Raw genomic sequence first — 16,189 nt, 5'->3', positions numbered from 1 at the left:
TTATATGATGTGCTTTTAAAGATATTTTCTGCTTTATATTTTAAGATATTTTCACAAAAAATTGCAGAAAATATTTATGCACAACTTTGATATATAGCTTACAATATATGTCTCTATTATGTCCCTTGAACTTTTGTATTCGCTAAATTTTGATCTTTTTGTATGGTATGAGGCACTTCATTTATTTTACATGTTGAAATAAAAATTGGAATTTCATCTAATGTATGTTTCTATTACTTTTTTGGTCTAGATGTAGCGTATTGTCTACAAGATCAGTATGTTTCATTGATATTTAAAGTGTGGCCAATCCCTTGGTAAGGGAAATGGGTTTGGGTAGTGTGTTTATTGATCTTAAATGGTGTATGAAATCTCAGTGTGAACACTTTACAGGGAAGACAGAATTATTGCTTAGCAGCACCCCTTTGTCTGATCAGCACAGAAAGAGCAGCGATTTCAATAAATATTATGCAAGTTACTGTATATTAGATCTTTCTATAAGCCTACATACCAATCTGTTCAGTTCTTCCTACAGGACGTCCATAGATTACACAACATTTCCAGGCTGACAAACTCCCTTTAACATAGCAAAATAAAATTGCCATTATCCTCCGTAGACTTGCCTTGTAGTTGTTAGACAGCTTATGAGCTTCCACCTCATTCTCTGCAGTTATGGTGGTCTTAATAAGACAGATGTTACAAGGCTGGACCTCTTCCGAGTGATGGGGACAACAGGTCGGAGTTGAAGGAGCTCCTACAAATTATCAATGTGCCAATGAGGATTATGCTTGTCAAAACTGATTTTTTTTGTTATACCATATTAAAATGTTACATCATTAGGTGGTGTGCCCAACAAATATAGCCTATAAAAAAACCTTTGAAATTGCATATTTAGTTTAATGAATAAACTCCCAAATTAAGGTGTCAAAAAAAGGGATAAAGCAGCATAAGCATAAATATCAAAATATTTTATTTGAAACATGTTTAAAATATTTTAATATAAACAAAAGGATATTTTTCTCTGAGGTAGCAGGGTGTGGACTATCAATGGCAGGAAGACTTAACAGCAAGTCAATTATAAATATAAAAGGGCTGAGTCCCTTTCACAAAAAATGCACTTAATGACAAAATATTCCCTACATTAAGGATAATCATAAGGTAAAGTGCCCGAATAGAAAAGGAATACAATCTCCCAAAGTGCAGCAATAGCAATCAAATAGAGTTTCTATCTTTTAGTAAATGGATCTAATGAGTCAAGTGCATATATAACCAGCAACAGAGCAATGAATGGATCTTGTATTACTTACATCAGTGTGAATCACAGCCACACCAAAAATTTTAAAGCACGTTTCAAATAAGATATTGTATTTTATGATAATTTATACTTACGCCTCTTTATCCCTTTTGATACCTTAATTTGGGAATTTGTTTATTCTGATATTTTGAGTTTGCTTTAAAGTTAAATATGGACTGTTGATCTGTAATATTCAGTTTAATGTAGACAAACATTAATTGTGCAATGTTGAGTTCTGAAACTCAATACAGTAAAAAAAAAAAATAATGATGTTTTCAGCTGTAAGACTGTAGAGAGCCTTTACTTATCACAATTACAGAATCACTCATTGACAGTTATAACGTCACTGTAGAGTAGTATGGTTACATATGATCACGTAGCTGCAGGAGTGGGTACCCGGCTGTCAGAAACCACCACCTGACGAAGCTGCAGTGTGGCAGCGATACGCGTGGGGCTCTCCTGAGCCCTGTTCCTCCACCGGGCAGTACTTCCAAGCTAACACTTCACTTTGGTAATCCTATTCAGGACTCTTGGCTGCACAGGGTTAATCATATCCTTGTGCTGCTATTTTCTTGTCCCATTTGGGACATTTTCTGGGGGGATTCTCTTGCATACAGCTACATTCTATACCTTCTACATATTTTCCGGCTATTTTAGCCGTTTTCTGTCTGCTAGTGAGAATTAGGGTAGTGGACCATTTAGTGCTCTGTTGCCGTCTCTGGGGACGCCCTCGACAGTCATCTGTCTGTATTCATGTATAGCAATATGGTATTTTTTCAATTGAGAGCTATTCATTAGATTATGCATGTGTATACATGTATAGTTTGCACATAGAGTATAGTTCACGGCTGTCCCCTAGTGGACATGGACACGGATTGTTGGTTTTAATTGTTTAACCCTTGAGTGTTTTTTGTGATGTTAATAAAATAATATGCTTATGGATATTCATGTGTGCACTGATTATATGTCATGGTCTTATTTGCATATGGTAAACCACCAGAAAAGGCACAGGTGGTTTACAATCTGTGGCTTCTCAATTGTTATATACACAGCACTGAAGAGGTGCTGTGTATGCAGTAATAAGCTCTGGCAGCTGCTAGGTCAGATTTCCCTTTCAACTGGGGAAAATATAACCATCCCAGTTAAAAAGGGAAATATGAGGAAAATAAAAATATTTCAATATATAAATGTGCCAACACAAAGGTCTTTTGACATTATGGAAGGGGCAGGGAGGGACACTAAAATATAAAAAAAATAAAAACATGAAAAGTGTCTGATATAGCAAAATATTTGTTACAGAATGAACAGATTTTTAAAGTGTATTTTTAGCAATTCTGCGTGGCCATTAAGAAATAAAAACATATCAGAAAAATTTTTTCCATTGATCAAGATACAGTGGCACACCTGGTCAAAATTCTTCTTATTGTTAACAGATAAGCAAGGTGAAGATGAATTAATCTCTAAAGAGTCTAAAGTTAAAAGGTTAAGCCTAAAATTAAAAGGACACATTTCCTTTTGTTTGTTTTTTTTTTTTTTTTTTTGGGGGGGGGGGGCTAAAATACAAATATCATATCTATCTAATTATTTTCCTTCAACTCTTTTACATTTTAAAAATTACAAAAAAGGAAAAATGGGCTGATACAAAAGTTTGGGGACCCTTTGAGATGTGTACTCAGATAATTTTGACCAATGTTTCGGACCCTTATTAGCCCACTAGGATTATGGCTTATTCACCATCACTGTTAGGAAAGGCCAGGTAATGCAAATTTCCCAGCTTGTTAAAAACTCTGCCACCTCAACAGTGCACCGAAGAAAAAAAAAAAAAAAAAAAACAGCAGCCATGGGTTTTTCTATGCAGCTGTCTATCACTCTAAAAATGAAAATGATGGAGGCCCACAAAGCAGAACATAGCTATAAGAATATACCAAAGCAGTTTCAAGTTGCCCTTTCCTCAGTTCAAAATAATTAGGAAATGGCAGCAACAGGAACAGTGGAGGTGAAGACAAGGTCTGGAAGGCCAAGAAAATATTCAGTGAGCTGCTCGTAAGATTGCCAAGGAAGCAAATCAAAACCCCCGTTTGACTCCAAAAGACCTTCAGGAAGATTTAGCAGACTCACTGTTCTACTGTTCAGAGACATCTGCATAAATATGGCATTCATTGAAAAGTCATCAGATTTAAATCTCTCCTGAGTCTTCACCATTAAATTCAGAGTCAGAAATGTGCAAAAGAACATCTAAACAAGCCTGATGCATTATGGAAACAAGTCCTGTGTATCGATGAGGTTATAATGTCACTCTTTGGCCAATATGATCAAAAGCTATGTGTGGAGAAAAAAAAAGGACACAGAATTTCAGGACATTAACATCTTGCCAACCATTAAGCATGGGGATTGGATCAATCATGCTTTGGAGTTGTGTTGCAGCCAATGGCACATGGAACATGCCACGAATAGAGGGCAGAATGGTTTCAATGAAATTTCAACAAATTCTTGATGCAAATGTAACACCATCCGTAAAAAAGCTGAAGTTTAAAAGAGGATGGCTTCTACTAATGGATATTGATCCTAAACACATGTCCAAATCCACAATAGACTACCTCAAAAGGCGCAAGCTGAATGTTTTACAATGGCCCTCACATTCCCCTGATCTGAACATCATTGAAAACCTGTGGCTAGACCTCAAAATAGCAGTGCATGGAAGACAACCCAGAAATCACATAGAACCGGAAGAATTTTCAAAGGAAGAATGGAAGAAAATCCCTCAAAAATTGAAAGACTTTTGGCTGGATACAAAAAGCGTTTACAAGCGGCGATACTAAAAAAAAAGGGTGTGCAACTAGGTACAAAATGCAGGATGCCTAAACTTTTGCATCCGACCATTTCCCTTTTTGTAATTTTTAAAATGTAAAAAAGTTATACAAACTTTTTGCCTAAAACACAATGGAAATGTTTCGTCTTTAACTTTTCGCCTTTAGAGATCATTTCATCATCTTCAACTTGCTCAAGTTTTCACAACAACAGTAATTTTGACCAGGGATGCTTAAAGGGAATCTGTCACCTTTTTTTTGCACTATTAGCTGCCGGCATAGACATCGGGGGCTTATCCACAGCATTCTGTAATGCTGTAGATAAGCCCCCGATGTAACCTGAAAGCGAAGAAAAACACGTTATATTATACTCACCGAGGTGGGCGGTCCAGTCCGATGGGTGTCACCGTCCCGTCCGGCACCTCCCTTCTTCATGCGATGACGTCCACTTCTCCTGTCCTGAAATGGCTCCGGCGCAGGCGCATGGCTCTGCCCTGTTGAGGGCAGAGTAGAATTCTGCAGTGCACAGGCGCCAGACCTCTTCCGACACCTGCGTACTGCAGGACTCTGCTCTGCCCTCAACAGGGCAGAGAAGTGTGCTTGCGGCGGAGCCATTACAGGACTGGAGAAGACGTCATCGCATGAAGGGAGGTGCCGGACGGGTCGGCGACACCCATCGGACCACCCACCTCCGTGAGTATAATATGTGTTTTTCTTCTCTTTCAGGTTACATCGGAGGCTTATCTACAGCATTACAGAGTGCTGTAGATAAGCCCCCGATGTCTATGCCGGCAGCTGAAAGGCCAAAAAAAGGGTGACAGATTCCCTTTAAAGTTTTACATGCCACTGTATATGGTGTTTGGTCTTGTTCGTTTCATGACCATTACGGATTAATCTTTGAGCACTGCAATTTGTGGGCAATTTTTAAGGTACTTTAATAAAGATTGAAAACCTTATATAGAGTTAGGCCAGGTGTCACACTTGCGAGTGCATCTTGAGAATCTCACGCGAGCCTCTCGCATCAATACTCGGCACTGCTGCCGACACTCGGGACCAGAGTGTGTGGCTGTATGTATTTCTATGCAGCCGCACACTCCATTCCCGAGTGGCGGCGGCAGTGCCGGGTATTGAGGCACGAGTTTCTTGCGTTGCACTCAAGTGTGAACCCAGCCTTAAAGTGAACCTGTCATAAGGATTTTCGTCAATAAACTACAGGCAGTGTCAGGTTGGTACTTTTTTTTTTTTAAATCGGTGTAAAAGACACCTTGGTTGAGGGAATCCATCTTGTGATTGTTTAGTCTGTATTTGCAGTTCTCAGTTAATGAGATTCTCGTGCTTCGGGCAGCCTGTGGGCTTTATGTGGTGCTCTCTGGCCTCTTCATCATTGTGCCTTAAATGACAGGTCACTGAACATTCAGTGACCCGCCTTTTATTTTAAATATTGCATTTAACATTGTAGACTTTGAAAATTTTTTTACCTCTAGCAAAATGGATCTGTGCAGTATCATCTATCGCTCACCAATAAATGCTACTGTGCATGCTGCGATTTTGCTGGAGCCAAATTTTTTATTTTTTGCTACAACAAAATGTCAGCCGGCGCATGTGCAGTAGCATTCATCTGTGGGCGGATATGGCGCAGATTAAGAGCATCACTTGCCGATAGATGCTACTGTGCATGCTCCACCACCATTTTTCACCACAGTAAAAACTATGGGAAATGTGCCCAGCATGACCCCACTCTTGCCGCTGCCAGCTTTTTTCAGCAGCGAACCTGCCTCCTGGGACCCCGTTTCACCGCACCCATCTCACAGCTACCGCAAAAGCTGACTATAAGACACTTTAAAAAAAAACAAACAAAAAAAACCCCACACACAAACAACAACTTAGTATTCTTTTTGGATCACTTTTTTCTGTAGTACAACAGAATTGTGACAGCTCCTGTGAGTATATTGTATTGTATCTTAATTAACCAGATGTCCATTTTTCAACAAGCCAGGAAGAACAGATTTATCTTTATGCTGACTTTTGAATTTATGAGTTTCATTCTGGTTGGTCAAGAAAACTGTCTTTTGTTCATGTTAGCCTGTAATTAGAGTTGAGCGACTTTGGTCGGATTGGGTTTCATGAAAAAAAAAATTTGAGTCGGATAAAACTGGTCCGACTAGGGCAAAAAAAGTCGGAGTTTCGTCCAAAACCCGACCCCAATGCAAGTCAATGGGGAATAAAAGTCAGCATTGAGTGGATGAATGTCATCCGCTCAATGCCGACTTTTATTCCCCATTAACTTGCATTGGGGTAGGGTTTCGGACGAAACTCCGACTTTTTGCCCTAGTCAGATCAGTTTCATCCGACTCAAATTTTGTTTCCTGAAACCCAATCCGACCAAAGTTACTCAACTCTACCTGTAATATTGACAATTTGTAGTAACACTGTGCTCTTATCCTGGATGACTAGTGAAAGGATTATGGAACAATTATGTTTGCTGATATGCTGATTAAACTGTCCAGGCTAGCTAGTTTGTTGACTTGCAAAACTGAGGAGGAAAGACTCCTAATGCAAGTTAGTCTAAATCACCATTCTTCTCCTTGATCCATGAATGATGGCTTAAAGGACACTTGTTAACTATAAAAAGAGGCATATATACCTCCAGACATCCAAACAGCCAAGAAATTCAAAGACTGTACAGGACGGCAGACATCATGGCTCCATCACGAGGGAAACAGATCGGCTCCACTGACCACCGCGAATGCATGGATATGTTTTGGGGTAGTCAGAATTTGGACCCACCGGTCGCCGGAGCCCAATGGATATGTTTGTGGGGGGCAAAGAATGGGACCCACTGGTCACCAGGCTCCATGGAAATGTTCAGAGAAGCCAGGTTGTGACCCTCCGGTCAACTGGCCTTGTACCTCAATAGACTCATCTTCCTAAGCTTGTAGTTACCTCCTCTGTGTGTGTGCCACAGGTGGGGTAGTTGGCCCTGGAAGCTCTGAAGTCCCAGCTGCTCTTATCCCGGCGAGTCAGCACCAGGGTGAGACGTGCACCATCTTGGTTATTTTGCTGTGACTGTTCTATGTCTTATCTACCAGTTTAGTGGTTCAATAAAATATTTCCACACTGCTTTACCCTCACCCTATGTTGTCTGAGTAGCGTTACGCCAACGGTAAGAAGAGAGCGGGCATTCCGTGGGATGATCCCTGGTCTCTGCTAGTGGACCAGTGCGCAAGCTGACCTCCCATGTCTCCATAGCTCCAATAATAAATATTAAACCATTAGAATAAAATAATTTTCACTCACCTGGTAGCAGTCTTGGCGTTAGCAGACTATGCTGATGAGATCCAGAGTGAGTGTCTACCAAATCACCCTGCATATTTAAAACACAATATCTGTCACAAAGGGATCCTCTGCGATGGTGTGGGTCAGCACGATGTTCAAATTCCCTTGGGAAGTCTAACAAGAAGAAAAAAAAAAAAAAAATTATTCCTTAACCACTTTAACCCACCCTAAGCCTGTTTACATCTTCATGACCAGGCCAAATTTTACAATTCTAACCAGTGTCATTTTATGAGGCAACTCTGAAATGCTTCAATAGAGCCCACCAATTTAGAGACTGTTTTTTCATGACATTGTACTTTATGATCATGGTAAAATTTGTTCGATATGACTTGCTCTGCTCTGGACTCCTCAGCGTTGCAGTGTTTCATTACGCCTTCTGACCTGAAATGTCTTAGTCAGGGGACACCGCAGTGGTGGATCAGGGAGAGGCAAATATTGCAAGTACCGGGGCCTTAAGCAAGCAGTGGGGTCTACTCACGGGCACGGGACTCGCATAGTACGCGGTGTCCCCGATGGCGAAGTGGACCCCCCGCCTGCTCATGTCCCTGGCACTTGCCCATGTGCTGACGCCGGCCATGGTGCCAGCTTATGATAAATCGAAGAAATTGCTTATGTAACATATAAATGTGAGATTAGAAGCTTATTCTTTAATAATTCACCTGTTACAACTTTTATTGATTAACAAAATTAGGAAGTGTAGGTTTCAGGACCTGCTAGAGAGGGTTACACAATGGGGTTCTCTCCTTTTGTTTTCAATTAGTAATATATTCCTCGCAAGTCATTTGTACCCCATTAGTTTTGCCGTTTTGGGTCAAGACTATCTCTTTGCATTTCAATTTTATGAGGCAACAGAAAAAAATAAATTCTGCCATTGTTTTTTGTAGCATTAAATTGTGAGATAAACGATATAATTTTATAGTGTTGATCATTACAGACGCTGGTATGCCAAGTGTGGATTTTGATTATTACTACAGGAACTCCACTTGCCATCTTTGAACACACAATGCTATAATCACATAAGTAATGCACTGAACTACATAAGGAGTGCAGTGTATTACACAGCCTATTGGACGCAACCTCCTGCAGGATCTGATATCCTGAGATATATGGCAGAGTTACAGGCCATTTTTATGCCTACAATTGCCATGCGCCGCTGTCACTAATTGACTTTTTTTATATTACTTTTTTCATAATTAATATTGCTATAGAATATGGGGTATATAGAACAGGTGACTTCAAATTAAGCTGCCTAAAGAATGAACTTATTTAACCGACTCAAGGTTTCTAAACCCTGAAGTGGTTAAAAGTGACGTTCTGTAAGATGAAACATTTGCATTTGAGATAACTGCACAATGGTTTTTGGTTTATTTTATTTGGGACACTTACCAGAAAATAGACTGTTTATAAATGCTAAAGAAGAAATGTCTGCGAGCATTGTCACAATTCCCGTGTTCCCCATGCAAGGAAGGCAGCCACACACAAACTAACTCTGGGTCTATTTAATGTTAGTTTTCCACATGGACCAAAACTACAATCATAAATGTACCCCAAGGGTTGATTCAGATGTCTTGTTTTATCCATGTATGATTTCTATCCATGTTTCTTTATGGACGGACCTTGCAACTATGGTATATTCTATTCTACTGTTCACCTGTACATGTGTTTTTGAGGACAGAGTGGTCTTCCTCAAAACATGGTGACTTGTCCGATTTTGATACTAGTAAAAGATTCTACACTCACCAATACAAGTCTGAGTTCATAAAACCATGTAAAAAAAAAAAAAAAGTAGATAAGACGAAAAGCATTCAGATACACTCTGTGTCCAGTCCAATTTTCACTGTTTGATAGGCAAATTATTTTTGCAGAGGAGAAAAGCTGACGAAAATAAGGGCTCCTACTCTCGCCCGTTCAAACTGGTCCAAGTACGGACCACTAAGGCCTGTTTCACACTTCCGTTTTTGTGTCCGCCAAAATCCGTTGTTTTCCGTAAAAAAACGGATCCGCCATTTTTTGCAGGATCCGTTTTTTTTTGTCCCATAGACTTCCATTACGGTTACCGCGGATCCGTCAAAAAAAAAAACGGATCCGTTTTTAAAAAAACGGATCCGTTTGCATCAGTTTTCGTCAAAAAAACGGAAACGGATCCGTTTGGCGGACACAAAAACGGAAGTGTGAAACAGGCCTAATGCACGACCTGAGCGCAGCTCTTCCGACCAAAGCACGACAGCCTTACTGAAACATAAAACTGTCATTTTCAGGATCCGTGCATTAGCTGTCTGTTTTACGAGGACGTCTGTCCTAATAAAAATTGAGACTGACTTCAAAGATGTGCAGCGTCATGCGCCCGTAGGCGGAGCTACTGGCAGAGGCACGGCAGGGGGCAGGGCTTAGCGGCAGCCGTGCGCAGGCCGACGCTGCGGCCTTAAACGCAAATGTGAAACTAGCCTTAGTTTTTCACTTTTCCCACAGATTCCTTGCAACAGGCGAATCCCTTTCCTCGCTACATTATCAGTATAGGATTGGGATTTCAACATTATCAGGTATCATCAAGTAGACATGCCGCGCATTGTGGGACAGTCTACATGAAGAGTTTATCCCACAGCCCACAACAGAGGTGGCTAGAAATAGCTGACCAATTTTACAGCATCTGTCAGTTTCCCAATTGCCTGGGTGCAGTTGATGGCAAGCACATCAGGATCACAAAACCCGCTGGATCGGGATCTGAATTTTTTAATTATAAAAAATATTTCTCGATAGTCCTGATGGCGATTGCAGACGTCAAGTACAAATTTATTGCGGTGGATATTGGGGCCTATGGACGCTCCAGTGACTCACAAGTTTTTAAAATTTCAGCAATGGGATGTAATTTGTACGGAAACATTCCAATTCCCACCTCCTCAAACTTCTGGGCCACCACTGCCATTTGTTTGCGTAGGTGATGAAGCGTTTCGACTCTGAACACCTGCTGAAGCCGTATGCAAGCAGAGACTTGACACCAACAAAAAGAGTGTTCAACTAACACGAGCACAGAGGATGGTGGAGTATTCTTTTGGAATCCTTACAGCAAAATGGCGAGTTCTGTTGACCGCAATTAACTTGAAAACTGAAAATGTGGATGAGGTGGTAAAAGCATGTGTGGTCCTACACAATTTTGTTATTACTAAGGAACAGATTGCCATAGAAGACAATGATGTCGAAACCATATTGCATGATTATCGCACTGTTAATGTGCGAAGTACTCTAGCAGTGTCCAGAATGAGGGACACATTTGCCGAGTACTTTATGTCACCTGAAGGTAGAGTTGAATGGCAGGATGACATGGTTTGAGATTTTAAAAGAAATTTTGTACCTTGTTGTATTGTACAATTTTTTAGGGTAAAGTTATTGTACCTTGTTCCCTTACATTTTGTCAAAGTATTGTACCAACAGTATTCTAAATTCTTTTAGTACCTTTTTACCCAAAGTATTCTAAATTATGAAATTTAAAAGCTAAAAAGGAATCATTTAAACACTTTGTACAAATTCATGTAGTGTGTGGTATAGAAAATAATGTAGGGGCTATATAGCGGTATTATGGAGGAAGGATAGGGTTGGTGATTTCTAGGATATTACGTGGAAACAATGGTGGGATGTGAATTGTGAACAAAGAGATGGGGGTTGTGATAAAAACACTCCGGGATCGGCTTTGCTGGGGTCAAAGGTCACGTGCATTCAGCATGAAACTCAGGCGCAGAGCTGGGATTCGGGTGTAACTGACCCTGGGTCAGGTTTATTAACGGTGAAAGCAATGCAAAAAGGAAATAAAACATAAGACAAATCCTTGCCTGTCCGGCACTAACTAAACAATGGACAACCTAACTACCAACTGGCAGGCTTCTCCCATCCAGCCAAACCACAGTTGCAGTGGGCACTGCTTTCACTCACGTGTGTCTCTCACACAGACAGGCTCTCTGTGTTCCCAGGCTGAGACACTCACATAACCACCTGGCATCCTTTTATATCTACCTCCCATTATTCATTAGCAATCAGGTGCGATACTGACCAGACTAGGCCACATAGGAAAGGAATCTGGGCGAGATATACCTGCCCTCATCCACTATTCCCACATGATTCTCACAGGGTATAGAAGGTAGGATTTGTGACATGGATGTTGACTGGTGGTACTGGGCAGTAAATAGACCACCACTGTTCCATTGTCCAGAATGAGGGACACATTAGCTCAGTATGTCACCTCAAGGTAGAGTACTATAGCCATCCTATCAAAAAATTACCTTTGGCCTCTTTTTGGACCTTTTTCAAAGCAGTATTGGCCATTTTTTGGAACAAGCATTGAAACTTTGACCTCTTTGGCCCTTTATGTAAAACAATTTGCCCTTTTTTTTTTAAACAATTATTACATAGTACCTGACCGGCAGTACGCCGACCGCCATATTGAAGTACCCCCAGTGATGGGTATGCCAAGGTGGCACCTGCTGGTGATACCAGGACCTTCTACAGTACTGCCAGCACCAGCAGGCCTCCCCCCACCGCCACACACGTACTTGTACACACACTCACATATACTCTTACACAATCACATATTGACACACGTACTCTTACACACTCACTCAGTTTTATACATAGACCTTTAATATTCTACATGAAACAAAAGATTTTCTTGACTCCAAAAAAATTTTTTAGCAACTTTTGCTGAAAGTTTCTTTCTGAAAATTTTTGGGAGAAAAAAAAAAAAAAAAAAAACATTAAAGATTGGCATAATGTGTAGCGGAAATCGTATTGGAGGGGCTCTCAGTTTGGACCACTTCAACAGCGGCGTTATTGAGGGAGGATGGAGTTGGTGAGGGCTCAGAGACCAAAGGAGAATGTATAGGAATGGAGAAAGGTGAAGGGGTGGAGAAAACAATAGACTGGGGGGAAAACAAAACTGTGGGTGTTAATTACAGACGGTTGAATTTGGGATGTGGAAGGAGACTGGATGTATTGGGCAGGAAGTGTAGGTTGGGAAGGGAGTGGAGGCACAGATGCAGTTGGGAACTGGTATGGGGAAGGAGACTGGAAAGGGGCAGGAGGTTGGTACAGGAGGGGTAGGAAAGACCGGGTCTGGAGCAACTACTGGGCCGGTTGGAGGGGCTACTGATGTCACCTGTGCCAAGGCCACCTGGCAGGCTTGCATTACATGCATCTGCTGTTCAGGAGTGGTGTCTATTTGAACTCCACAAACTCCCCTGATGAGTCCTGATTAGATGAAACGCGTTGGGAGAACGGCGTTGGATTAAGGCGGTCCAGATGAATGCAGACATGAAGCTCTTTTAAAGACTGGAGGCCTTTTCCACAAGAGGGCATATACAGGCATCAGTGTATAGGACTAATACACATGAGATGAGTATAAGGACATATTAATAATGCATCATGAGAGTATTTAATATGCAGTATTTTGGTGGAATATAGGCACTACACTATACTGGACTCCATAGATGCGATATATTGTTCCTTTTGACCCTAAAAAATATGTCAATGTAATAGATATCTGATATTGGGGAAATAGATATCTTATTTATATGATTCGCACTCTAATGATAATTGTCCTTAAATATTGGAAATGAGTATAGGACTGATGTTTTAGGTATCTAAGACAACCTCTAAAAAGCGTTGTGTTGTTTATATTGAGATGCTCTCTGGCTAGTGTTTGGTATTATTAATACCTGGCCTATATAGACAACAAAGAGGATTGTAATCCGCTCATATCTGGACAATAGGAGGCGTCTTAATACCATTTTATTTTATGGGCACGGTTGCACAGACATTATCACTATATTTTATTTGGCACCTTAATTTGACACACAGGTTTTTATTTTAATTTAACATTAAAAGCTAAGTTTTAATATAATTATACATTTATCTCCATACCAATTTGCTATACACAATGTTCAGGAGTGAGGTTGTCAAGGCGCTCAACTACAGCCTTGAAAAAAGAATGATGTGGCACTTTATTTGCATCTAGATGCATCCTTTCAACACATGTGCTTAAATCAAGCACCTCTCGACTAACAAGATTGAACCCAGCAATCATTTGCTGGGTCATGACTTTCATAGCGCTTTGAAAGGATGCATGTAGATGAAAAAACTCCGTCGCAACCAGCCTTTCCTGACCCCGCTGACGCAGCCGCCCAGAACTCAAAGGTGTTCTATAGAAGGCAGCAGTGTCAGAGGGGTGAGGTAAAGGAAAGCCTACCTCATCAACAGCAGCTTCATGCAATGAAGCCTGCACAGATGCTCCAGCAGAGGTTGAGGAGGCTGAGGGATCACACACAAGGGAAGGCAGGGAGGGTGCAGAGGGGTTGGGTATGTCGTGGTCCCCGGTGACGGCCTCCTGGGGGATCGCTCCAGAAGGCTTCAATGCAGGCTCCCGCGTGCTGGTGAAGGTGCTGTTGAAAAAAGTGGAAAAAAAATTTGCATTAATATCATGCTATTGATTAGCCCTGGCTGAATAAAAGGTTACACATTTTAACAGTTTTAATTAGTAAATTCTGGTAGGAATGTTTACCTTCTTGTCACCATAGTTGATCGGAGGAACACCAGGGCCTGCGCATATTTATAGCGGCTCCTGCGTCCTCCTGATCCACTGGGAGCCTGCATCTCTGTTGAACTCCTTCTTGAAGCAATCCCGCATTGACCGCCACCGCAACTGAACTCTTTCCAGTGAAAACACAAAATGGTTAACAAACACAATACATCCGGAAACATTACGGAAATGTGAATACTTACGCTTTTCTTTCTGTGCCCGAGAATGGAGTTCCTCCCAATTATGTACCACAGCCTGGCACACTTCCTCCCAGAGTCATCGAGTAAGGCTAAGTGCACACGTACCGGAACTCTCGCGGAAATTACCGCGAGAATGCCGGAATTACATTCCGCGGAAAAACTAGCATTTTGCAGGCGTATTTAGCTTGCAAAACGCTAGCGTTTTCCAAGCGATCTGGAGCATCGCTTGGGGAACTGATTGACAGGTTGGTCACACTCGTCAAACATAGTGTTTGACAAGTGTGACCAACTTTTTACTACTGAGGCCGCCTATGCAGCATCAGTAGTAAAAGATAGAATGTAAAAAAAAAAAAAAAAAAAAAAAAAAAAAAAAAAAAAAAAAAGGTGTTATTCTTACCTTCCGACGTCCCGCACAGCCGTTCCCAGTAATCCTTTGCGAAAATGCCCGCGATGACGTCCGTTCTCGCGGGATCGCGATGTCTCGCGAATTACCGCAAGACTTCGCGATCCCGCGAGAACGGACGCCATCGCGGGCATTTTCGCAAAGGACTACTGGGAACGAGAGCGTGAAGAGAGGCGGGAAGACTGCGCGGGACGTCGGAGGGTGAGAATAACAATATTTTTTATTTTTAAATTCTATTTTTTACAGGGATATGGTACCCAAAGCCCGGAGGACAGTCTCCTCTCCTCCGGACCGTGGGTACCATCCGCAATTGTTCTGCTTACTTTCCGCATGGTGTGCACAGGCACATGCGGGAAGTAAGCGGAACAATGCACTCCTATAGGTGCGGGATCGCCGCGATTCCGCAAATTAATGAGCATGCTGCGGTTTTTACCGCGAAGCGATTCCGCCGCGGTAAAAACCGCAGCATTAGCACAGCATTGCGGAATCCCATAGGAATGCATGGGATGCTTATTTTTCGCGTTTTCGCGGCAAAATCGCACGGTTAAAACCGCCGCGGAAAAGCAAAAAAAACGCCACGTGTGAACTCAGCCTTACACTAGCATCCGCATGGAAACGGTCAGCCATATTCCATAGCGGCTCACAATCTCGCACCATATCAATGAGGTCAACATCAATAGCCCCCTCCTCACTGTCGGAATCGTGAGCACCGTCTGAAGCCTGTTTAAAGACAAAAAGGTAAACCTAACACTCACAGCATTAAGTATAAACCTTACAAAAGACCCCCCAAGAAATTACTGACTCTATGGCGACCGCCCCGACGTGGTTGACAACTACTCTGGGAGGCGCTTTGAGGAACTCTCCAACGAGCCACAGAATCAGAAGCCTTTAATGGAAAAAAAAAAAAAATTAAATGCTTTTATGTTGACCTGTTTTTGGAGTACAGTGATGTGTATGAAGATCTTTTTGTGCAATGCATGTAAAGATACTTACACTCGGGGAGCCCACTCCAGGGATTTCTCCGCTCCGTCCGTCTCCTTCTGAGAGACCCTCTTGTTCAGCTTCCTATGAAACAAGAATGCATATATAGGGTTATGTGTACCAAGAATGTTCTGCCCCCCAAAAATTAAAACATATGTACACCTCATGTCGCTGGCGATGTGAGGGAGGGCTCCCAGAAGAAGACATGTCTGGCCTAAAATCTGTAAGTACAAAGAATTATTACCTACAACACAAACCATATTTAAAGCTTTCAGGCCTTAATACTTACATTATGGGTTGCAATGGGTTCACACTGGGTTTTGGCAGTGGTGGCCTGGGCAACTTCCGGCAGTAAACAAGCACGATGTAGTTATTTGTTGTGTGCAACAATGATTTTTAAAATAAAACAAAAAGAAAAAAAAAAAAAAATTAAAAAAAATTAAAAAAATAAGACACTTTGAATTCCACTCTCGCCACCCTAAAATACACCTTGAACCAACCCCCGCAAAAATTCTAACAACTTAATCCGTATATACTCGTGTACAAGCCGCCCCGTGTATAAGCCAACCCCCTAATTTTGGCCCAAAAAAATGGTAACACTTATTGACT

The 16,189-nt window shown here is 41.5% G+C and overlaps 1 protein-coding gene across 1 annotated transcript in view; it reads right to left on the bottom strand.

The window, feature by feature from the left end:
* The window catches only part of LOC141092872 (uncharacterized), a 135,491-nt gene extending 127,945 nt beyond the window's left edge, over positions 1-7,546 (bottom strand). Inside the window, exons 1-2 of the mRNA XM_073579181.1 lie at positions 7,396-7,546; positions 621-751 (exon numbers count right to left, since the gene is read on the bottom strand). Of these exons, the coding sequence (XP_073435282.1) occupies positions 621-751; positions 7,396-7,468 (204 nt within the window). The 5' untranslated portion in view covers positions 7,469-7,546. The remainder of the gene's footprint in view (positions 1-620; positions 752-7,395) is intronic.
* Between the last annotated feature and the right edge of the window lie 8,643 nt (positions 7,547-16,189).

This window comes from Dendrobates tinctorius, unplaced genomic scaffold (assembly GCF_039654945.1).
Source record: "Dendrobates tinctorius isolate UK_male_01 unplaced genomic scaffold, ASM3965494v1 ptg000062l, whole genome shotgun sequence".
NCBI lineage: Eukaryota > Metazoa > Chordata > Amphibia > Anura > Dendrobatidae > Dendrobates > Dendrobates tinctorius.
This window is presented reverse-complemented; position numbering and strand designations above follow the sequence as displayed.